This window comes from Rhinatrema bivittatum, chromosome 4, assembly GCF_901001135.1.
Source record: "Rhinatrema bivittatum chromosome 4, aRhiBiv1.1, whole genome shotgun sequence".
NCBI lineage: Eukaryota > Metazoa > Chordata > Amphibia > Gymnophiona > Rhinatrematidae > Rhinatrema > Rhinatrema bivittatum.
The window spans coordinates 1,675,362-1,701,075 of record NC_042618.1 but is presented as its reverse complement, the minus strand read 5'-3'; the positions used below and the strand labels follow the sequence as shown (position 1 = coordinate 1,701,075).

Genomic DNA, 25,714 nt, shown 5'->3' with positions numbered 1-25,714 from the left:
TCCATTCTGCATTGATAGGGCCCTTCCGTCTCCTCCTCAGCCAGTCAGATTGGAGCTGTGGCTAGCTAGTATTTGAAGCTCTGTATACTGCAGAATAGGAGACTTCTTATTTCTGATTTATGAGATGCATCTGACTTCCTTCCATCTTCTTTTTCTAGATGAGCTACAAAGCCTGGGGATAGAATGCTTTTATAACAATCGCCACCTTGCAGCTTGGGCTGATGTCCTCTTCTTGTGTTGCCTTCCATCTCAGCTGCTTAATATCTGCTCAGAAATAAAGATGGATTTATGTGTTTCCAGCATCGTGTACAGTCTGGTGTCTACTGTTCCTATCCCCAGGTAACACTGTCTACCTACAGCCCGGGACTGCTGGCCTCGTACTCAGGTAACACTGGTCACCCACAGCCCTGAGCCTGCTGGCTCTATCCTCAGGTAACACTGGCAACCTACAGCCCTGAGCCTGCTGGCTCTATCTCCAGGTAACACTGCAACCTACAGCCCCGAGCTTGCTGGCTCTATCCCCAGATAACACTGGCAACCTACAGCCCTGAGCCTGCTGGCTCTATCTCCAGGTAACACTGCAACGTACAGCCCCGAGCTTGCTGGCTCTATCCCCAGATAACACTGGCAACCTACAGCCCCGAGCTTGCTGGGCCTGTTGCTAGATAACATTCAGATCTTTTCAGTACTCTGTCAATTAATGCAGCACTTTGACACAAAACATATGTAGCAAAAATCAAATGGTAAAACAGAAATTTAAAAAGTCCAGTATACGTCAAGGGTGTTATCAAGATTTATTTTATCTTTATTTAAAGGTTTTTATATACCGATAACCTTTTGCACATCGTATCGATTTACATGGAACAGTTTAGTTAAATAATGAGTAACAGTTACATGGAACAAATTTGGTTGCATAACATGATAAGAAGAGGTATATGACATGATAAGAGAAAAGTAAATAACTGTTAATAGGGTAGTAACTAAAACCATAGTAATAACTGGTAACTTTGGACATAGTGCTTAGCCCCAGGTGCTGAACACTTCCGCTCCAGCGGGGGTGAGTGAACCGGGCTCCCCGGTGTCACTCCCGACGCTGCTGCCAGGCACGGCCGGGTCCTCGACCCTCAGCAGCGGCCTCAACCAGGAGGGGATGGTCCCCTCAGGACCTGCCAAACCCCCCTGGGAGGCTCCACCGACGGGAGACTTCTTCTTCCTTTTTTTTTTTTTTAAATAGAAAAGTCTAAATCTTTTAGGAAGTAACCTTAAAACCTTTCCTTTTTTTTTTTTAACTATCCCTGACTAACTATAAAAAACCCCAGGGATCCCAGAGACTGTGGGTGCACCTGCCCCATCTGCTGGAGACAGAGAAAGACTGAGGGGCTGTGGGTGGCACCTTACTATATGTAGGGAGCCCGTCAAGTTTTGCTCTGTCTCCATCTGCTGGTGCGGAGTCACAACCCAGGTGTCTGGACTGATCCGGGTACGTACAGGGAATGGTAATTTTCAGAGCAGAGAATTAGCAAGATGAGAGGAGTGAGGAGAACATACATTCATTTGAAAATGCTGGTCATCAAAGAAGTGAGAATAAAGAGCATGGACAAAGTAGAGTTTCTCAGCACTCAGGCAGGTTAATCCGGCCCAGTGATCTATGCAATTCTACCAGCAGATGGAGATAGAACAAAGCTGATGTCACGGTATATATATACCCCTGTTCTGACATAAGCCCACCAGTATTCTCTGTTTCCAGCAGATAGTGGATATGCATTTCCCTACTGGGGATTGCTTGTTTAAAAAAAAAAAAAAAAAAAAAAGGAGAAAAAGAAGGATAAATCACTTCTTCTGAGGTGATGCCTTGTGCTCCCTCCCTCAGTCGAGTTCTGAGGTGATATCTGGTGATCCCTCCCTCAGTCGAGTGCCTCAATCCAGTAGCCGGTTTTCCAGTGTGGGCTTAGCTGTCAGGAGAGAATCAGCTGAGAAGCTAGTGGGTGCAGGAAGCCGAGCGCAGCATTGAAGGCATTAGCCCTCTCCCCTCCACAGCTGGAGACCGACTCTGTAGTCTGCCGGGATAGGCTGAGCTCAGGTAAGGAGTTTTTAAAAAAAAAAAAAAAAAAGAAGAGAGATTTAAGGATTCCTCTCCCCTCTTCTGTTTCTGGTCTCCGAGCCTCCATGCACCGAACCGATGTGCATTTCCATCTCCATGGGTACTTGCAGAGTCAGAGTAGTTTGGGCAAGTTGAGCAGCCCTTTGGGCTAGGCCCTGCTCTCAGGCTTTGCTGGGATGCTGCGAAGTTGGCCACGGTGGCATTCACGCACTTTCGTCTGTGCAAGTCTCCCATGAAAGCAGTGCAAGACGTCAGTTCAAGTCTGCGCGTCCGGGTTGAACATCCATCTGGACCACATATTTGGGCATCCAAAATTTGGGTGTTCGTAGTACGAGCAATCAATGGCGTATATATATATATATATATCGGCATCCTAATTTTGGGTGTCTGTTCTGGCTTGCTGGATATGGACGCACTGTTGGACACTCAATTACCAAAAGCTTGTTGTTGAGCATACTGCCACTGGCCGCCTTTATCTGTGGTGCCAGTAGCAAAGAAGCCTAAGTGCCTTGCAATTTGCACTGCTTGCCATATTCGGGCAGCACAGCCTGGGTCCCCTCTAATCCTTGTCAGCACTGCTTGGAGGCTCAGGGTGAGTTGTCGCCAACTAATTTTGCAGAGCCCGGCCTTTCCCAGCAGGGTACAGGAAGGGAACCACAGGGGGTATCTGTCAGAAGTTTCGCCTCATTTTGAGACTCCCCTAACTGGTTCGTCAGCAGGGGAGGGCAATTCAGTGGGCGCCAGACCAACAACTCCTGGTTTTGGTATGGACCCCTCTGCCTTCTTTTGGGTGGAATTTTTTCAAGGGCTGCCTTTCTACAGGTACATTCGGCAGAGCCAGCCAGAGCCAGGATCACAGGCTGCGGAATCCCACAAGGCCAGCGCCATGGGTAAACATCAGAAGGCGTCTTGGCCTGTTGTGGGTCACATGGATGGGGATCCAATAAAGCTCTGGAATTTGTTGTCAGAGGATATGGTTAGTGCAGTTAGTGTAGCTGGGTTCAAAAAAGGTTTGGATAAGTTCTTGGAAGAGAAGTCCATTAATGGCTATTAATCAAGTTTACTTAGGGAATAATCACTGTTATTAATTGCATCAGTGGCATGGGATCTTCTTAGTGTTTGGGTAATTGCCAGGTTCTTGTGGCCTGGATTGGCCACTGTTGGAAACAGGATGCTGGGCTTGATGGACCCTTGGTCTGACCCAGCATGGCAAGTTCTTATGTTCTTATGATCTGGATTGCACTGATGAGGAAGGCAATCCTTACTCCTTGGAGAATAGGAAAATTCCTCAGGGGTTGGAACCTTATAGAGATTAGTTGCCGACGCTGAGCTCCCAGACACTGAAGATGCTAGGAGCAGGTGCTGATCCCATGTATGAGCCAAAAACAAATCCCATTTAGGTTATTTTATGAAAAGCATCATGTTTGTTCCCCATTATGGATGCTGTTCAAGAGTTGATTGATCTTGAATGGGGTACTCTGGAAGCTAATTTTAAAGAGGGATGAGGCTTGGAAGGTCTGTACCCCTGGATCTGGTGGCAAGAGAGCAGCTGCGTTTTACGACAGTGGATGCGCTGGTGTGTTCCATCACCAAGTGGATGATCATTCTGGTAGAAGGGGGGGGGGCGGCACTGAAGGATGCTCAGGATTGGAGAATTGAAGCTATCCTTACGCAGGCCTTTGAGGCAGTGGCAGTGAATTTGCAGATAGTCTCTTCCTGCTCCCTGGTGGCTCGCGCTTGTTTGCTTCTACCTCAGGAGGAACATGAGACTGGTTTGAATTCCAGGGCAATGATGGAACCAGCAGCTGCCTTTTTGGCAGATGCCGGCTGCATCCTGGTCCGTACTTCTGCCAGAGGGGTTGCTTTGGTGATAACAGCCAGGCATCAGCTGTGGCTGCGGAATTGGTCAGCTGATTCAGTTTCAAAGTCTAATCTTATGAAATTGACTTTTAAAGGATTACTCTTATTTGGGAGTGAGTTAGATAAAATGGCCAGTAAGGGGGTGAGTCCTAGGATCCTCGGTTGCCAAAGGATAAGAAGCAGGTGTCATAGTTGTTCAGCGCAAGAGGCCATGCTAAAGGTTTCAGATGTTTTTGACCCTACAGAGGAATAGCTTCCCAGAGGGCTAGACCTTTGAGGGCCAGACGGAGCACAGACTCGGGTGGCGGTACCTTCCGACCCCCTCAATGAAGGTGTGCCAGCCCACCTTCTGCAGCAGGAGATAGGGGGGTCGCCTATCTCTTCTTTTTATCGGAGGTGGGTCAGGATCACATCATAGCAGTGGGTTCTGGAAGTGATAAGGGATGGCTATACTCTGGAGTTTCTCAGCATTCCTCGGGGTGTCTTAATGGTATCTCCCTGCAGTTTCCCACAAAAGAGGCAGGCAGTGGACACTATATTGTCAAGGCTCCTGAGCTTGCAGGCCGTGATTCCAGTGCCTGGGTCACAAGAAAATATGGGTCATTATTCCATGTATTTCATTGTGCCCAAGAAGGGTTGGCATGCTTGTGGTTCGTCGACTGCTTGCATGGTCAAACGGTCTGAGTAATGTCAATGACAGTGGCTTACTTTAATCATCAGGGAGGCACCAAGAGTCAACAAGTGTCGCAGGAAATAGACCAGCTCATGGTATAGGTGGAGGTACATCTCCTGGAGATGTACCTCCACCTATACCATTATCTTTGTGGGAAAAGATAATGTGAGAACCAATTTTCTCAGCAGAGTCTGGATCCAGAAGAATGGGAATTATTGGATGAAGTGTTCCAGCTCACAGTTGGCCACTGGGGCCTCCCGTATTTAGACTTGCTAATGATGTCAAACAATGCGAAGGTTCCTCATTTCTTCAGTCGCAGGCGAGATCCAAAGTCTCTGGGCATTGATGCTCTATTGCAAGAGTGGCCGAGGGGCAAGCTTCTGTATGCTTTACCCCCAAGGCCCTTGTTGGGCAAGTTAGTTCAGAGGATTGAGAGGCACACAGAGATTGTGCTTCTGGTGACTCCTGACTGGCCCAGAAGGCCATGGTATGTAGATCCAAGGAGACTCTTGTCAGACTCTCCTCTCCAGTTACCAGTCCAAATAGATCTTCATGAAGATCTGACTCAATTTTGTCTTATGGTATAGCCCTTGAAAGGACTTGGTTACTGAAGCATGAATATTCGACTGCTGTGATTTCCAGCTTGCTTCGAGCTCGGAAGTTCTCCACTTCCTTATTCTATGTTCGGTTTTGGTGAGTGTTTGAGGCTTGGTGTGAGGAACAAAAGGTTCATCCTCATTCAGGTAAGATCCCGCTCATTTTGGACTTCTTGCAGGATTGGTTGCTTAAGGGATTGGCCCTTAATTCCTTGAAGGTACAGGTGGCAGCTCTTGCCTGTTTCTGGGGTCAGGTGAATGGTGGACCCTTGTCAGACCATCTGGATGTGGCCTGGTTCTTGAAGGGGGTGAAGCATCTTCATCCTCCCATGCAGTTGCCAGTGCCTTTGTGGAGCCTTAATCTGTTTCTGGATTTTCATGCGGGTCCTACCTTTTGACCATTGCATAGCCTCTCCTTGAGATGGTTTTTCTTGTGGCAATTTGTTCTGCACATAGTTTCCGAACTGCAAGTTCTTTCTTGCTGGGAACTGTTCCTGTGAGTGACTGGGGGTGGTCCAGCTGAAAACTCTTCCATCTTTTTTACCACAAGTGGTTTCGGATTTTCACTTGAATCAATCAATTTCCCTTCCGTCGCTGGACAGGGAGAGAAATGTAGATGAATATCATCTGTTGCGGACCTTGGATGTCAAGTGACATTTCTTGAGGTATTTGGAGGGTTTCTAGACCTCTTAGGAAGACTGACCGGCTGTTTGTACTCCATGGTGGGGGTAAACAGGGTGAGCCGGCAACAATAGCCTACAATAGCCCACTGGATTAAGGAAGTTGTTATGTCTGCGTATGTGGATGCTGAGCAGCCGTTACCTAAACAGGTTAGGGCTCAGGCAATGGCATAGATGGAGCTTTAATTGTTGTCTCCTATTGAAATTTGCCAAGCAGAGGCATGGTCCTCTTTACACATTTTTTCCAGGTATTACCATCTGGATGTGCATGCCTCGGAGGACGCAGCCTTCGCGCATGCGGCTTTGGGCGAACCGCAGGCAGTCTTCTGCCCTCTTCGGGAGTAGCTTGGATACATCTCATTGTCGTGGATTAACCTGTCTGAATACCTAGAAATGAGAAATTACCACCTACCTGATAATTTCCTTTTCTCTAGTGAAGACAGGTTAATCCACCTTCCCACCCTTGGCTGCTGGTTTATGGTTTTATTGTCCTCCTGAGTGGCTGCGTTTCTGGGGATAACTGATGTCAGTTTTCAGTCCCTAGATTAGTCATGTTACACTTTTTATCTGAGCTCAGTGTTTCCTGTTGACTGAGTGCCTGAGTGGTTGTCTGTTAATGGTTAGTATCAAGAATTGTTTGTCCACAGTTGGCTTTTGCAGAAAATACTGGTGGGCTGATGTTAGAGCAGGGGTAATTATACCTTGACGTCAGCTTTGCTCCGTCTCCATCTGCTGGTAGAGGTGTATAACCCACTGGTCATGGATTAATCTGTCTTCACAAGAGAAAAGGAAATTATCAGGTAAATAGTAATTTCTCAATGGTGAGAATTTCAAAAGGTGGTTTCTTCCAGTGAAACTAATGAAAAAACACAAAGCCATTGGGGTTCAGCAGAAGGAGAGAGGGAAGGGGAGGGAGAAACAGAAGGTAAGAAAGCAGTTTATCAGGTAATGGCCAGAGCCAGCAGGATGTGATGCACAGGAAGAGGAGGTAGAAGCAGCAGAAGAAAGGAGGTGATAATGCCTCTGTACAGGCTGTAGGTGAGACCTCATCTGGAGTATTGGTCACTTCTGGAGGTATACCTGTGAAGAGAGACTGTATAGAAAAAGGTCTGCATCAAAAATCATATGAGAACATTTATGGACCTAAATACATATACCTGAGAGAAAGCGAGAGATAGGGGCATTCAAGTACTTCAGAGCTGTGGGCGTTTTCTCCATTTTAAATCCTTTCACCTTCCAATCTAGTTCAGCTATTGCAGTGATAGGTCTCTAGTAAAGAGGGATGGAGCACAATTCCCTCTGCTTTTGATCCAGTCAGTAGGTATCAATATGTAGTGGTTGACAGCTCCTCTTTCCTAAGTGACCTGAGAAGCAGAAACTGGGTCTGGGAATCAAACCCTGGTTTCTGTGCTGCTCCCAGATGGATGCTGTTTTACAGCACTTTTACATGAAAACATGATGACAGATCTGCCCGTCTACAACTCTTACTCAGCTCTATAATCCCCATCACTACCTCAAGGATCCCCTGGATACTGACCTTGTCTCCACCACCTCCACAGGAAGATTGTTCCATGCATCCACCGCCCTCTCTATAAAGAAATATTTCTTTCACCCTCATCCCATGACCCCTCATGCCAGAGTCTCCTTTCCATTGAGAGAGTCCTACCTCTTGTGCATTGATATCCAAGGCTGATGCAAGCATATTTGGTGCAAACCTTTGGTCATTCAGCCTCCCTCCCCCGACTTAACTATCAGCAGCAGTGGCTCCAGCACAACACTCCCTTTTTTGATGGTATTGGCTGTGGTACAGCACACCTCTATTCATTTTATTTAGTAATTGTTATATTCCACTACTTCCACATTATATTCCACAAGATTTTGCTGTCCCCAAAATCTTGGCGCTCTAGGCGACTGCCTATTTTGCCTAATGAAAGCACCAGCCCTGTTGATATTTCTGAGGTATGTAAACATCTTTGTCATATCTCCCCTATCCCACTTTTCCTCTAGGGTGTACATGTTTAGATCTTTGAGTTTATCCCCAAATGCTTTAGATTGAAGACCACTGCCCATTTTAGTAGCCTCCCTCTGGAGCGACTCCATCCTGTTTATGTCCCTTTGAAGGTGGGGTCTCCAGAATTGTACTCCAGAATTGCCCCTGTATAGGTCTCACCAGGGACCTATACAGGGGCAATATCTCCTCCCTTTTTCTGCTGACCAGTCCTCTCCCTATGCAGCCAAGCAGCTTTCTGGCTTTTGTCGCTGCCTTATCCACCTGTTTGGCCATCTTAAGATCATCAGGTACAATCACCCCCAGATTCCGCTCTTGTAATGAATGTGTTTTTTAATATTTTGGTATGACATCTGTTCACAGTCATGGTACAGGAGCAAAGACCTGCCTTCCTCTCTTTCCCCCACCTGCATGCTGGTTCTTTTTTTATAAACACGATATCACCTCTAGTGAATATTCTATTGATTTTCCTAAACACTTTTCAAAAAGGAAAAAATCCCTCAATATTGAAAAACAATCTTTAAAGACCAAATATTTATCCACAAAAAGGGAAAAATTTGGGGGGGAAGAAGAGGAAGGTTTCATACAAATTCATATCATCGCATCCAGCAATGTATGGCAATTTTTAATCATAAACCGACCTCTAACCCGTGAATGTTTTTTCTATTTTTAAACGTGATTGAATTTTGTGAATAGTGACTTAAAACATTTTCTTGAAATTATATCTACCCACAAATGGGCTTTTTTGAGCTTCTTCAAACTTCTTCAAAAAGTACCAAACAATTCTCAATAATGCCGACATACAATTTTCTCATACACGATCTTACTGCAGGGAACTTCCCTGTCACTTATCTGTGCACGTTCTTGATCTCAAGTCCATGTCCACATCCTAATGAGGCCTCGTTTTGAATCGTTGATTCTTCATCAGGGGACAGTTGTTCTAGTCTGGGATCTGGAAATGTTCGGCGTCTTCACTCTCTTTAAACCGCCATACTAATGGTCGCCATTTTAATTTAAAAGATCAGGCAGGCATCAATCTTTTATTCACGCAGCGCCACTTCAAATTCGACCAATCATTAGATGCTCTCTACAGCGTCATCACGTAGGTTGTATGAATTCACTCTAAAGAATTTACAGTCTCCAATACCACCCAAGCTGACAAGATTTAATGAAGAAATATATAGGAAAGCCTCACTTTTTGCCAAGATCTTAAATCAAGGTATTCCATTCCAATTCTTCATTTAATCCCTCAGGGGACTGTGTACCCAGCATAAAAATCCAAAAAGCTTCCCTCAAATCCAACAAATGCTTGTGATCACCACCCCGTGAGAAGATTGTTACTTGATCTATAATGGTCCATTTTATTTGTGCAAATGAATGCTCATTCTGAACACAATGTGAAACTATAGGAGCGGTCAAAGTCCGTGTTTGTAATCGAGATTTATGCTCATTTAATCTGATCTTCATATTTCTGGTTGTTCTTCCAATATATACTTTGGGGCAACTGCACAATAGAGCATATATCACGTAACTCGAATTGCAAGTGGTGTGTGTTTTCCTCATGATCTTATAACCAGATACAGGATCTTGCCATTCATCACCCTCTATACAATTATCACAATGACAACACTGGCCACATCTAAAATGTCCAACAACATCTTGGTTCATTTGCATACGTGACTGGGCATGTACTAAATAATCCCTGATGTTACTACCCCTCGAGGTGACAATCTTATGTTCTTATGTTCTTAATCAATGGAGGTTCTTAATCAATGAAGGTTCTTGGAAGACATCATGAATACTCAATATATGCCAATGTGTTCTAATCGCCTTGGCAATCGCTTGAAACGCTGTAGTCTGCTTCAGGACACAAACCAAATTTGGTTCCTGTTTTTTAGGTCTATATGACAACAACGCTTGTCTATCAGAATATTTTGCCCTTTTGTAAGCCCGTTTTACAATTTTCTGCGGATATCCCCGTGATAGAAATCTTTCTTTCAATTTAACTGCTTGCACTTCATATTCTGAAGCAGATTCTCCGTATCCGGAAAAATTGACTAGTGGGCAACCCAGACTTGAATGAGTAGGCATGATGACTGTGGAACATTAACAAATTATTCTGATCTGATGGTTTCCTGAAAACAGTACATTGCTGGGTGTGATGATATGAAATTGTATGAAACCTTCCTCTTCTTCCCCCAAAACATTTTCCCTTTTTGTGGATAAATATTTGGTCTTTAAAGATTGTTTTTCAATATTGAGGGATTTTTTTCCTTTTTGAAAAGTGTTTAGGAAAACCAATAGAATATTCACTAGAGGTGATATTGTGTTTATGTTTTCATGGAATTTATATCCCTCGTAAAAAAAATAGTGGTGCATTGTGTTTGTGGGTTCTTTTTTATGACATTTCTTAGTCTCACAGAGTAATGTTCAGCTCTTGTGTTCCAGACTAAAGCAGTTGCTTTGCCACAGCAACATACTGAGACCTGTGTACCGAAATGAGACCAGTGACGATAGCCACATCTGGGGGACCAGTGGTAATATTACTGCTGCACTGCACAATGCAGCCATTGTGCAGGCGACATGTCCATGGAAACCTAAAGGTACACAGCATCTTTTTCCCTTCTCATTGTCTAACTTCAGGAGGCAATTCAGTCAGCTTATATTATATGCCTGATTGGACACTCAGCGGAGAATGGAGCTTCTTCAGTGGTTACAGGCGCAAGCAGTAACAAGCTCAATAGCCCTTAACTAGTGTTATTGTGGTACTGAGTATGCAGCTAATGTCAAAGCAGCACATGGTTTCTGGGGAGATAAGGGCAGCTCTGTGTTGTGTTCTGTAAAATTTCTATTAACTAAAAGACCCTCTGGCATGGACATCTCACTGATGTAATATCTTTGGGAAAGGAGCACCTCTCTCTGGGGTGATATTGCTTCCATTCAAGGTTCTCTTTTGAATAGCAGGATGCATTGGCCATGGAGATGGGATTCTTCTCATTCTCCGAGGAGAAGTGGAATGGAGTCCTCACACATGGGTGACATCATCAGACATAGCCCCAATGCGGAAAACTTATGTAAACCTAGAAATGACGGCAGAAAAAGACCAATCGGCCCATCCAGTCTGCCCAGCAAACGTCCACACTTATTTTCCCATACTTATCTGTTTCATCAACCACCAAGTTCAGGGCCCTTGTTGGTAACTGTTTGATTCAAATTTCCTGCCATCCCCTGTCATTGATGCAGAGAATAATGTTGGAGTTGCATCAAAGGTGAGCATAAGGCTTAATGGTTAAGGGTAGTAACCGCCGCATCAAGCAAGTTACCCCAATACTTGGTTACCCAGACTGTATAGATCAATGCCTTGTTGGATGTTGTCTGAATGTAAATCCTGTTTCCCTGTACGTACCCGGATCAGTCCAGACCATGGGTTGAGCCTCCTTTCCAGCAGGTGGAGACAGACCAAAACTGAAAGGGATAGAAGGTAAGATTTGTCTTTTTGCGGCCTACACTAAGATGTGCAACAGAGTGGACATGCCGGAAGGAGTGGAGAGAATGAGACAGGATTTAAGGAAACTGGAAGAGTGGTCAAAGATATGGCAGCTGAGATTCAATGCCAAGAAGTGCAAAGTCATGCATATGGGGAGTGGAAATCCGAATGAACTGTATTCGATGGGGGGGGGGGAAGGCTGATGTGCACGGAGCAGGAAAGAGACCTCGGGGTGATAGTGTCTAATGAAGTCTGCGAAACAATGCGACAAGGCGATAGCAAAAGCCAGAAGAATGCTGGGCTGCATAGAGAGAGGAATATCGAGTAAGAAAAGGGAAGTGATTATGCCCTTGTACAGGTCCTTGGTGAGGCCTCACCTGGAGTACTGTGTTCAGTTCTGGAGACCGTATCTACAAAGAGACAAAGACAAGATGGAAGCGGTACAGAGAAGGGCGACCAGAAAGGTGGAGGATCTTCATCGGATGACGTACGAGGAGAGATTGAAGAATCTAAATATGTACACCCTGGAGGAAAGGAGGAGCAGGGGTGATATGATTCAGACTTTCAGATACTTGAAAGGCTTTAACAATCCTAAGACAACGACAAACCTTTTCCATCAGAAAAAAATCAGCAGAACCAGAGGTCACGAGCTGAGGCTCCAGGGGGGAAGACTAAGAACCAATGTCAGGAAGTATTTCTTCACAGAGAGGGTGGTGGATGCCTGGAATGCCCTTCCGGAGGAAGTGGTGAAGTCAAAAACTGTGAAGGACTTCAAAGGGGCATGGGATAAACACTGTGGATCCATCAAGTCTAGAGGACGTGAATAAACAGAATACAGAATGCTGAACAAGCAACAGCCCTCAAGATAGAAGAGCTCAGAATAGAAGAACAGGAAGCCACTGCTGCCACAGCCGAAGTTCGCAGAAAGGCTGAGCTAGAGATCGCCTCAGACCTGTTGCAGTAAAAGGGAGAAACAGCAGCCCTTGAAGCCCTAATTAAAGGTCTTGTTGTGTGTGTGTGGGGGGGGGGAGTTGTCACAGCCACGAAAAGTAGCAGACACAGGGATCAACAACCGGGGCCCACAAGCCCAAGGGTGGAAGGAGGCAGCAGAACACTGCACGGAGCGGCAGTAGCCACAGAGGCATTCACGGAGCGGGATGCCAGTGGTCAATGGTCGGTGTTCCACCTTCACGGAGCGGAAGGATGGAGGGCTACCATCTCCCAAATAATATAAAAAAAAAAAAACCAGGGGTGGATAAGGGTATGTAAAATTACCGGTGAAGTCATAGGCTACAGGTATTGCCAATTACTAGGCTTGTTCAAAATTTGTTTGTTAATGTGGCTCGCGGAAATGGGGGCTACTACCTGGAGATAATATCCTTGTTCAGTGTACATACACACGGTTGTGACTCCATCATTGCTCTGGGCTTCAACGGCAAGAGGTAATGTGGAAGAAGAAAAAAAAAAAAATGTGTATTCACAGGGAAGCGAGGTGTAGCTGGGCAGATACTTTACTTTCAATGCATGTCCAGCGTGGCTCTCTGCTTCAACGGCGGGGGGAATGAGGAAGGGAGGATCTGTATGTGGATTGCATAGTCTGGGTGGACAGGGGCAGGGGTGTGGCCTGCTTATTGCGGCGGTTACTACCCCTAATTGAGCCGGATATTCACTTGATGCAGTTCCGGCGCTGCTCTCTACATTGATGGTGGGGTGGAGGGGAAATAGAACTAGAGAGGGGAAATAGAACTAGAGAGTACTAGAAACCAAGCGTAACAAGTATGAGAGAGAGAGGAAAGGAAAAAAAATACATGGCTTGCTGGGCAGACTGGATGGGCCGTTTGGTCTTCTTCTGCCGTCATTTCTATGTTTCTATGTCCTTTATGAGGACAGAGCCTACCCTGTGGCCCTTCAGTATTTGTCTGTCTCCAGCAGGTGGGACAGCTCACCCTGTGGTTCCCTGTTCACTTCTACTTGTCCCTTCTGGGCGTTTTTTCCTTCTGTGTGTCTATTGTGTTTGGATCAAGCAAGTATTTCTGAGTTATTGTTTAAAAAAAAAAGTGTGAGCTCTATGGATCCTTCCCAGGAGACAGTCCTTGTCTCCTCACTCTTGCGGGGGGCTTGGCCCCTTGTTTTATATAGCCTAGGCTCCCTTTTCCTGATAATCCTCAGCTGCAGGGGTGGAAATTGGTGGTGCCAGTCACTCCCCTGTTCAGCTCCCTCTCTCCTTCTCTTCTGTACTGCTCTCCCTTCAGTGGGATCCATGGTTTTGTAGCTGCTGACAGGGACCTTTGTAAAAAAACCAAAAACAACAACCCAAAGACTAAATAAAAGGTGATTTTTACCCAGAGGAGTCCCTGATAAGTTTAACAGAAGGCTCCTGCCTTCCCTACTTACTTTGCAGCTTGAGAGAGTGAATTGAGAGCGTGCTCAGTTCATTCTGTGCCTCCGCTCCTTCAGCACTGGCAGCTCAGCTTATCTTAGTGCTTCCCCTTCCCCACCCAGCAGCCATGCCACGATCTCTGATGTGTTTAGCCTGCGGGGATTCCTTGGTCAGGCTTTTGCGGGAGGTGCTCTATTCACGCTGCCTACCGGGGGGGAAGGTTCCTCTGAGGTCCCGATGCCCTCTGAGACCTGGACCAAGCTGCCAAAACGTTTTCCCCCGCCGTTCCCGGGCTGTCAAACCGCGGGAACGGCAGCCATTTTGGGTTTTTCTCCGGTTTCTTTATTGGAGCTCCCTGAAGCCCCTGACCCGATTTTTTTCGGCCCCCCCCCCCCATTTGAGCCCCGCACACTCTCCTCTACTGGACCCTGACCCTCCCCCCCCCCCGAACCCCTCCTCCCCCCGGGGGCGTTGGGACCCGTTTTTCCACTAATTTTGTGCTTTTGCTGCACAAATCCTATTTAGCGAGTTTGCAGGAAGAAGCGACACCCCCCGGCAAAGGTCCCTCGCCTCTCTGTCCCTCTCTCCCCTGAGGCTCCTGACGGGCAGGGGGGCGACCCAGGTCTGGGTGGTTCAGGGGGCCCCTCCCCCTCCATCTTCCCCACCGGCTCCCGCGGCCCCCCCACCTGCCCAGGATCCGGACCAGGACCCAGATTTGGCTGACGCTCCCCCCTGGAGGGGGATGACCCCCGGGTTCTGCGTCTCTTCCGTAGGGAGGAACTGGAGCCGCTTCTCCCCTTCATTTCACAGGAATTGGGGATTGACTGTCCCTCAGTGGATGAGTTCTCGGCAGCGATGCCAGCTTCCTCGGACCCGGTCCTGGCGGGGCTCAGGGCCCTCCCGTGCTCTTTTCCCTTCCATCCCATGCACAAATTAATGCTTCTAAGGGAATGGCAGGCCCCCGAGGCAGGCCTCCGGGTCGGGAGGGCCATGGAAAAACTTTATCCCCTCCCGGAGGAGTGTTTAGAATTATTAAGAATGCCTAAGGTGGACTCCTCTGTGACCGCGGTCACTAAGCATACCACTATACCGGTCGTGGGAGCTACGGCCTTATGGGATGTCCAAGACCGCAAGCTGGAATTCCATCTCAAGCGTGTTTTTGAAATCCTGGCCTTGGGTGTTCGGGCGTCCATCTGCAGCAGTCTCATGCAGTGGGCAAGCCTTAGGTGGGTCCAACAATTACTCAGCACCCAAGACCTCCCATCTGCAGAGGCAGAGCAGGCTGACAGATTGGAAGGCGCCATATAGTATGGGGCGGATGCCCTATACGACTTGTTCCGGGTGCAGGTGAAGGCGATGGCTTCGGCGGTATCGGCCAGACGGCTCCTCTGGCTCCGACACTGGGCAGCTGATTCATCTTCTAAGGCACAGCTGGGAACTCTCCCCTTTAAGGGTAAGTTGCTCATTGGCGAAGATCTGGACCAGTTTATTAAATCCTTGGGGGAGAACAAGGTCCATAAGTTGCCTGAGGACCGCCCGAAACAGGCTAGATCCTTCTTCCCTACGTGAACTCGCTTCCGGGGCCAACGCCGCTATAACCCTAGAGCAAGGGGTACCTTCCCCAGGGGAAATTCTTCTCGGGCCCAGTCTTGGCCCCAGTCCTTTCGGGGGCTGTCAGCCCTTTCGAGATGCAGCTACCCACTGTCCTGTGCCCAAGCCCGCCCCCCAATGAGAATCCGCTGGCCCATTCCTCCATTCCCAACTTAGGTGGTCGTTTGTCCCTGTTCTTGGAGGAATGGGCCAAGATCACTTCGGAACAGTGGGTCCTCGAAACCATCGACAAAGGCTACGCTTTAGAGTTTGCTTGCGACATCCCGGACTTGTACATGGTTTCTCTGTGTGGCCACCGAAGGCAACCTGCGGTCACCCAGACTCTTCTCAGACTGCAGAGGCTGGGGGCCATCTGTCCGATTCCGGTGGCGGAGCGAGGCACCGGCCAATACTCAATCTACTTCATGGTCCCAAAGAAGGATGACTCCTTCCGTCCCATCCTGGATCTCAAGAGGGTCAACCGGGCCCTCAAAGTGCCCCATTTCCAGATGGAAATCCTTCAGGTGGTGATAGCGGCGGTACATCCCGGAGAATTCTTGGCCTCACTCAATCTGACGGAGGCCTACCTGCATATTCCGATCCGTCCCGAACATCAGTGGTTCCTCTGGTTTCACATCTTGGGTCAGCACTTCCAGTTCAGGGCCCTGCCCTTCGGTCTTGCCACGGCACCACGCACGTTTACCAAGGTGATGGTGGTGGTGGCTGCAGCCCTTCGGAAGGACGGTGTCTTAGTCCATCCGTACTTGGATGATTGGTTAATCCGGGCCAAGTTGGAGACCCTATGCCGCCAGGCGGTGGACCGCGTTCTCGCTCTCCTCTCGTCCCTAGGTTGGATAGTCTTTCTCCAAGAGCAATCTCCATCCGTCTCAGGTCTTGGAGTTCCTGGGGGCTCGCTTCGATACCCACGTCGGTAAGGTCTTTCTACCGGACTCGAGAGCTTTCAAGTTGATGGATCAGCTCCAGGGCTTCTTATTCATGCCTCTCCCCACGGTGTGGGATTATCTGCATGTCTTGGGGACCATGGCTTCCACAATCGACCTGGTCCCCTGGGCGGTTGCACATATGCGACCATTTCAGAGAGCCTTGCTTGATCGTTGGCAGCAGGTATCGGAGCAGTTTCAGATGCAGCTCCCGCTTTCCGACTCTATCATCAGTGAATTACAATGGTGGCTTTCTCTCAAGCACCTTCTCCGTAGAATGTCCCTTCGGACCCCGCAGTGGATGGTAGTCACGACGGATGCCAGCCTGTCCTGTTGGGGAGCGGTTTGCCAGTCTCAGACAACGCAGGGGCACTGGTCCCCAGCCCAGTCTCGCTGACACATCAACCACCTGGAGACTCGGGCGGTTCGTCTAGCACTCAAGGACTTTCTCCCCCTACTTTGGCGATGGGCGGTCCGGGTGCTCTTGGACAATTCTACCACCATGGCGTACATCAATCGCCAAGGGGGCACCAGGAGTCGACTGGTGGCCCTCGAAGCAAGTCGCCTTCTCGCGTGGGCGGAGCGGCACCTGGACTGCTTCGCGGCCTCCCACATAGCGGGCATCGAGAATGTGCAAACCGACTTCTTGAGTCGCCAGCGCCTGGACCCAGGCAATTGGGAGCTGACCAATGCCATGTCTCTCATCATCGACAGGCGGGGTCCTTCACACCTGGACTTGATGGCAACTCTGAATAATGCCAAGGCTCCCCAGTTCTTCAGCCGCTGGCGGGAACACTGCGCGGAAGGGGTGGATGCCCTAGCCCTTCCGTGGCCGAGAGATGTTCTACTGTACGTGTTCCCTCCGTGGCCCCTCATAGGGAAAGTGCTCAGACGGATAGAGTTTCACAGAGGCCCGGTCATTCTCGTAGCTCCCAAGTGGCCTCGCAGACCGTGGTTCGCGGATCTAGTCAACCTGGCGTCAGAAGGTCCTCTTCGCCTGGGTCATCTTCAACACCTTCTCAGTAAAGGTCCTGTATCTTTCGACCAGGCGTATCGCTTCTGTCTTGCGGCTTGGCTTTTGAACGGCGCAGGCTAAGGCGGAGGGGATATGCTGAGGACATCATCTCCACCATTTTGCAGGCCCGCAAAACTTCTACTTCCCTTGCCTATGTCCGGGTCTGGAAGGTTTTCGAGCTGGCCTGCGTGGAAGCGGGCATTACGACATGATCGGCCCCCGTCTTGCTCATCCTCTCATTCCTCCAGCAAGGTCTCTGTAAGGGTCTCTCCTTTGGCTCACTCTGTGTTCAGGTGTCTGCCCTCGGTTCTCTCTTGGGCAGCCTTGCCAGTCACGCGGTTGTGTCTCATCCGGATATAATCCGTTTTCTCAAAGGGGTCAAACATTTGAAGCCACCACTGCATCCTATTTCTCCCTCGTGGAGTTTGAACTTGGTCTTTCGGGCACTCTCTCAGGCTCCCTTTGAGCCCCTTCGCCGTTCCACTCTCAAGGATTTGACGCTCAAGACGGTATTCCTGGTTTCCATTTGCTCCGCCAGACAGGAGTCTGAGATCCAAGTGTTGCCTTGCCGCGAGCCTTTCTTACGTTTTTCGGATTCTGGGGTCTCTCTCAAGACTGTTCCGTCATTCTTACCAAAGATCATGTCTTATTTTCATGTCAATCAGTCGGTCGAGCTCCCCGCGTTCTCTTCTGCGGACATTGCAAGCCCTGGCGGGAATGACCTACGCTGTCTGATGTGAAACGCATTCTCATGTGTTATCTAGAGGTACTAATGACTTTCGAGTGTCGGATCGTCTCTTTGTGTTATGGAGTGGCCCCAACCAGGGCAAACAGGCCTCTAAGACTATGATATCTCACTGGCTGAAGGAAGCGATATCCTCGGCTTACATATGTCAGGGACGCCTGGTCCCAGAGGGCCTCAATGCCCATTTCTTGCGTTCACAGGCAGCTTCCTGGGCTGAAAGTCAGTCGGTCTCCCCGCAGGAGATATGCAGGGCAGCTACCTGGAAGTCCCTGCATACTTTTGCTCGACACTACCACCTTGATGTTCAAGCGCCGGTTTTTGGTTCTTTTGGGCGGCAGATACTTCGAGCGGACCTGTCGAGGTCCCACCTTGTCTAGGGAAGCTTTGGTACATCCCGTGCTCTGGACTGGTCTGGGTACGTACAGGGAAAGGAAAATTAGTTCTTACCTGTTAATGTTCGTTCCTGTAGTACCACGGATCAGTCCAGACGCCCTTCCCTCTCTATCATCCTGTCCGCTCGAAGATCCTTATGCTATGTATGTCCTCACTGGAGGCACCGGAAGCATCCATGTGATGATTGTGGGCATTCATGCAAGAGTGTCCATACACGGAGTTCATTCATTTATTCACTGTTGTTCCTGGTTCAATATTGTCAGAGTTCTCTTGTGGTTTGCTTGAGTTCTTCTGTTACTTGCTTGTTCCATGGTGTTTATCTTTTCTGCTTTGACAATGGTTATACTGAAGAGCTACAGGGTAGGCTCTGTCCTCATATAGGATACCCTTTCAGTTTTGGTCTGTCTCCACCTGCTGGAAAGGAGGCTCAACCCATGGTCTGGACTGATCCGTTATACTACAGGAACGAAAATTAACAGATAAGAACTAATTTTCCTTTTCCACATTTCCCTCTACCGTTGAAGCAAAGAGCAGTGCTGTATATGCATTTATAGTGATGTATCAGGCTTAATTGGTTTAGGGTAGTAACCGCCGTAATAAGCAAGCTACCCCCACGCTTATTTGTTTACCCAGATTGTGACGTTCAGTCCTTGTTGGTTGTTATCTGCATGCAAATCCTCTTTTCCAATTTTCCCCTTGCCGTTGAAACAGATAGCAATGTTGGAGTTGCATTAACCATGTGAAGGCTTATTGAGTAAGGGTAGTAATCATCAGGTAGTAGCCTCCAATCCAGTACGCCACCCCCATGGCTCTTCTCTTCATTCCCATCCTCTAGCCTTTATGGATCCACAGTGTTTATCCCATGCCCGTTTGAAATCCTTCACAGTTCTGGTCTTCACCACTTCCTCCAGAAGGGCATTCCAGGCATCCACCACCCTCTCCGTGAAGAAATACTTCCTGACATTGGTTCTGAGTCTTCCTTCCTGGAGCTTCAAATCGTGACCCCTTGTTCTACTGATTTTTTTCCAACGTAAAAGGTTTGTTGTTGACCATGGATCATTAAAATCTTTCAAGTAGCTGAAAGTCTGTATCATATCACCCCTGCTCCTCCTCTCCTCCAGGGTGTACATATATAGGTTCTTCAATCTCTCCTCATAAGTTTCTAGAACTTTGACTAGACACACTGAGCATGCCCAGTATGCCCTATACCACATGTCCACGTGGGGTCCCTCTTCAGTCTTTTCTTTTCCATGGAGCTGTAAGCTTTGCAATGTGATTGAGCTCTCTTTGGCTGTTTTAGCCTTGTGGAAGACTTTCTCTCCGCGTTTTTTCGTGTTTTTTTCCTACTCAGTTCCGTCGCTGGGTCCCTCTTGATGCCTCCCCGAAGGGTCTCTAGTCAGGGTTTTCAGTATTTCAGGAACGTTTCCTTTTGTAGTCGATTCCCCCTGTGGTAGCGGTGCCTAGGTGCCTGCCAGCCATCGTCATCCACCGCCATCACTTTCAATTTTGCGGCCCTTTTGTTTTGCCCTTTCAAGGGCCACATCTGGTTTTCACCAATGTCCCCCAGTGCCTGAGGTCCATGTCTATCACTGGTGGCATCACATAATGTTTGGGGTTGCCACTTATGCGCCCAGATGACCCAAAGGGATGTCGACTTCGACTCGGCAAGATGGATATTTATTTATTTATTTACATTGTTTGTATACCGCTTTTACAATGTAAATTCAGGTCGAGGAAGTCGGCGCCATCAGCATCGATGAACCTTGGAGCTGCACAGAAGGATACTGTGCCATTGACATCGACGGGACGGTCTGTTACGTCAGTGCTGTTGGCGGATAGGAATGCTGGAGACCGACTGTTGTTGATCTCCTCTGGGCTAAGGACGCTGGGTTCATCATATTCGGCCTCTGCCTCAGCCCTGGGGAAAGAACCAGGCCGAGCATCGAGGGAAGCCTAAGACGTATCGGCACTGGTCCCTGTCAATGCATGGTGCCAGGCGTGGGGATGCACTGGCTTTTGCCAAGATGCCCCAAAGCGACCCTGTGGCGAGGACATCCTATCCTCTGTTGCTGCTAGGGGTCCGCGACAGTCCCCACCGGTCGAGTTCAAAGAAGATCTGGTCACCCCTCCTTCCTCCCAGTCAGTGTTGGCATCGGCAACATTTGAGGAGGAGCTGGAGTGTAGAGTCCAGCTGGTGGTGATTGGGCACTGCAGGGCATCAGGCCTGTGGCACTGAAGGTTCCAGAACCAGTGCTGCCTGTCATAATACCACTGCTGGTGAAGCTCAGTGTCCTCAACGGTGCATTACTGACCCAGATGGCACCAGTTCCCAGGAAGGCAAGGTGCCCAGTGGGGCACCAAGGCCTCCCCCTACCGATATGGTGGTCGTTGCCGGTTCTTCTAAGGAGGAAGCTCCACTGAGGCCAGCAGAGATGCCAAGATCTGTAGCCTCCCCATCCAGTTCTACCAGTGCCTGTACCTCTGGTCGAAGGCCAAGCACCTAGGGTCCCGTCCCCTGTAGGATGAGGGTCCCTATGACCCCTGGTGGGATGATCCGACAAATTCTCCTCCAAGGAATCTGATGGGCTCCCATCAGACCCTTCTTCTCCAGATGAGTGAAGGATGTCTCTGCTTGAGGACTTGACCGTCTCAGGGTTTATGAGGGTGATGGCGGAGGCCATCCCATTTCAACTTTTGTCTGAGGAGGATTCCAGGCTCAAAATGCTTGAGACCCTCCAGTTCGTGGAGCCTCCTAAGGAGATCGTGGAGGTCCCAGTACACAAGATCCTTAAAGAGTTGCTGCTGAGGATATGGGAACACCCGCTCAGGGGGCCTCCTGTTAATAAAAAAGTGGAAGGGGTCTACCTGTTACGGTCCCGGGCCGTGCCCCAGCACCTCCACTCACCACGTGGCCCAATCCGGCCGCGGGAACTCCTCTTCGGCCATCCAGGCCCGAAATGCGGCCTATCGCGGCCTTGTCCCTGCGAGGGAGACGCCGACGCCGATCCGCAGCTGGCCCCGCCCCCTAGGCGCGCGCATGCCAGGGCTTCAGATTTAAAGGAGCCAGCGCAGGAAACAAGAGACAGCCTTCCTGGTGACGTCAGACGCTGCCGGATTATTTAAACCCGGCAGTCACAGCTATACCTCGCCTTGCAACGAGGTTCCCTCTCTGCTGAGATTTCTGGCTTCTGACCCGTCTTCGTCCATCGACTCTGATTCCAGCTTCCACCCCTAGCTTTGGCTTCAGATCTTTGACTTCTGGCTTCTGACCCAGCTTCATTCTTGGACTCTGACTTCAGCTTCCTCCACCTCCACCTCCACAGGTATCCGGTTCTTGCTGGCCCAGAGGATTCTCCTAAGTCCCAGCAGCTCGGGCTCTCACAGGCTCCTCCCGGGGGAGCCGCGGGCTTCCGAGGGTGAAGACTCTTCTAGCCTTCTGGGCCCTGCCGTCCTCATCTGCCATCTCTTCGGCCGCTTCCTGGATCCTTGGTCCTCTCCTCAGAGCCGGCTCCCAGCTGCGACGCTCACTGTGGGTCCCCACAGCGCAACACCTGCAGTCTCAGCCGGCCCAAGGATCCACGATCCTAACAGTTTGCAAGGCCTTGGACCCGGCAGATCTCGCGGGCTTGAAAGCCATCCCGGATATTGCACAGAGGCTACAACAGCAACAAACTTGCCTCGACTCACTGATGGCAACAGTGCAGAGGTTAGCTGATAGTGTTGACGGAGCCGCCGCTTCCAGTTCCTCGGTACCTGGAGTTGTGACCAATACCGGACCAGCCGCACCCATACAGATGCCAGCGCCCTCGCGGTATTCAGGGGATGCAAAGTTATGTCGAGGATTCTTGAATTAATGTTATATTTGCTTCAATCTACTACCAGCTCAGTTTCCCGTGGACTGGATCAAGACGAGCTACATTATCTCCCTGTTGGATGGGAGACCCTTGGCATGGGCCTCTTCGCTGTGGGAGCATCAGGACTCTTGCCTAGCCAGCCTAGTACAATTTGTCACCTCCTTTCAACGGATCTTCGATGAACCCTCCCGCAGACCTACAGCTGCATCCGAACTGCTCCAGCTGCGTCAGGGTAACCGGCCATTGACTGAACACGCTGTGGAGTTTCAGACTCTTGCTGCCCAATTGAACTGGGGAAGTGACAGCCTGCACGGCATTTTTTTGGAAGGTCTCTTCCCAAGACTTCAGGATAAGTTGGCGGCCAGGGATCTCCCGGACGACTTGAACTATCTCATCGATCTGGCAGGCCATGTAGACTGTCATATCCAATGCCGGTTCCGGGAGAGGAAGCCTGCTCAGAGACCCGGGAGCTCTGGAACCATACCTTCATGAAACAGGCACCCCCTTCTGCCTCTCCGGGAGCTCAAGATGCAGAACCCATGCAGGTGGGCCAGGGCCCGATTTCTCAAGAGGAGAGGAGAAGACATCGGTCCCAGGGTCTGTGCCTGTATTGCGGTGGCAATGGACATTTCTTTACCCGCTGTAGCAAGCGTCCGGGAAATGCCCGGACCTAGGGACAGTCAGGGAGCTAACCCTAGGTCACACCACTTCTGCCTCCCCGTGACCTTACTCCTTCCCGAAGGTGAGTTCAAAATGCTAGCCCTGATTGACTCCGGAGCCGGGAAAACTTCATCCTCAAGGACTTAGTCCAGCAACTCCAGATTGGGTTCAACACCAAAGACCCCCCATCCGTGTGTCTTCTATTCAGGGGAAACTCCTTCCAGGGACCATCTCTACTCGTACTAAGCCTCTCATGCTACACACTGGTATCCTGCATGTGGAGGAAATTTCGTTCCTCATCTTGGAAAAGTCCATGCATCCGGTCATCCTGGGGCTACCTTGGCTGCAGAAGCACTCTCTTGTAATCTCTTTGGATACCCTCCAGGTGGTATCCTGGGGGCCCTTGTGCTTCGACTCATGTTTGACCGCTGTTCCTCGACCACTGATACCTCTCCTAATGACTTCGTTGGCACTGCCGCCCCACTATCAAGACTACCTTGATGTCTTCTCTAAGGAGAAAGCCGAGATCCTCCTGGAGCACCGCCTTTTCGACTGTGCGATGAACTTTCTTCTGGGTACCACGCCACCACGAGGATGGGTGTACCCGTTGTCAATCCCAGAGACGCAGTCTATGTCTGCATACATCCAGGAGAACCTGGACCGAGGGTTCATTCGACCATCCAAATCCCCGGGTGGAGCAGGGTTCTTCTTCGTAGCTAAGAAGGATGGGTTCCTCCGACCCTGCATAGATTACCGTGGTCTGAACAGCATTACCTGGCATGACCGGTACCGTTTGCCCTTGATTCCGGAATTTCTGGACAGACTACAGAGGACCAAGGTGTTCACAAAATTGGATCTCCATGGGGCGTATAACCTAGTGAGGATTCGGCCAGGTGACAAATGGAAAACCGCATTTAACACAAGGGATGGCCACTGCGAATACCTGGTCATGCCCTTCGTTCTCTGCAATGCCCCGGCGGTTTTTCAGAACCTCATGAACGAGATTCTAAGGGAGATGCTACATACCTCGGTAATTGTTTACCTTGACAATGTATTAATATATTCCAAAGACTTGGAGACGCACCATCATGATGTCCGTCGAGTACTACAGAAACTGCGAGATAATCGACTTTATGCAAAATTTGAGAAATGCCAATTTGAGCAAGAATCACTGCCCTTTCTTGGGTATATTGTATCCGCCACAGGGTTCCATATGGATCCAGAGAAGGTTGTGGCCATCAAAAATTGGCCTCAGCCTGTGGGAGTCAAAGTGCTTCAGCGGTTCCTCGGTTTGGCCAATTTCTACCGGCAATTTATCCCACACTATTCCCAGATGGTGGCCCTGCTGACGGCCCTCACCAGAAAGGGGGCCAATGCTAGGAACTGGCCAGCGATGGCCCTAGGAGCCTTTCAGTAACTGAAGAACGCTTTCCTCCAGGACACATGCCTCCGGCACCCAGACCCTCAACACCAGTTCATCGTGGAGGTTGACACCTCAGACATGGCCGTCGGGGCCATCCTAAGCCAATTATCCAATGGAGGTAAATCCCTGCCATGCTCCTATTTTTCACACAAATTCTCACCCACAGAGAGGAACTATGGCATAGGGGATAAAGAGTTACTGGCCATCAAACTAGCATTCGAAGAATGGCGCCAGTGGTTGGAAGGGGTCCAGCACCCAGTGATCGTGTATACGGACCACAAGAACTTAGAATACCTATGCCGCGCCCAGCACCTTAACCCCTGGCAAGCCCGGTGGTCTCTCTTCTTTAGCCGCTTCGACTTCCTTCTCCACTACCGGCCAGCAGACAAGAACATCCGGGCGGACGCCCTTTCCCATGAAGTGGAAACAGGGGACACCCCTAATCCACCACAGTACATCCTTGACCCAGCCAAAGTGCTCCTTGCGGCCTTCGACATGATCCCGATGGGGAAGACAGTGCTACCACTCCGACTTCGAAAAAAGGTCCTCCCTTGAGCCCACGACTCCCTGACCGCTGGTCACCCAGGAGTAGCTAGAACCCAAGAGTTACTCTCTGAGTTCTACTGATGGCCTCAGTTTAAGAAGGACGTCCTTCTCTATGTCAGCTCCTGCCCGACCTGTGCCCGACAGAAGACTCCCACCGGCCGTCCCTTGGGTCTTCTTCAGCCTCTGCCTGTCCCACTGAACTGTGGACCCATTTATCCACGGATTTTATCATAGATTTACCCGCTTCAGAAGGGAAAACGGTGATCTGGGTTACGATTGACAGGTTCTCTAAGATGGCTTACTTTGTGCCCCTCGCTAAACAGCCCTCAGCACCTGAACTGGCGAACTTGTTTACCCGTCATATCTTTCACCTTCATGGACGTCCTCTACACATCGCCTTGGACAGGGGCTCCCAATTCATGGCAAAGTATTGGAGGGCACTCTGTAAAAGGTTTGGGGTCCAGCTAGACTTTACGACCACCTTCCATCCCCAAGCTATGGCCAAGTGGCTTGCACAAACCGGACATTGAAGACAATCCTCCGGTCCTTCGTAGGAGACTTGCAAAATGATTGGGTGGCCCTACTCCCGTGGGCGCTCTCTTACAACCACCACAAACATTAAGAACATAAGAACATAAGAAAATGCCATACTGGGTCAGACCAAGGGTCTATCAAGCCCAGCATCCTGTTTCCAACAGTGGCCAATCCAGGCCATAAGAACCTGGCAAGTACCCAAAAACTAAGTCTATTCCATGTTACCAT

The 25,714-nt window shown here is 49.5% G+C and overlaps 1 protein-coding gene across 5 annotated transcripts in view; it reads left to right on the top strand.

The window, feature by feature from the left end:
* NOXRED1 (NADP dependent oxidoreductase domain containing 1) overlaps positions 1-25,714 on the top strand; it is a 75,674-nt gene that overhangs the window by 35,996 nt on the left and 13,964 nt on the right. For all 5 annotated transcript variants that reach the window (XM_029597659.1, XM_029597654.1, XM_029597657.1 and 2 more), the window contains 2 exons: positions 159-339; positions 10,367-10,521. In XM_029597659.1, the coding sequence (XP_029453519.1) occupies positions 159-339; positions 10,367-10,521 (336 nt within the window). The remainder of the gene's footprint in view (positions 1-158; positions 340-10,366; positions 10,522-25,714) is intronic.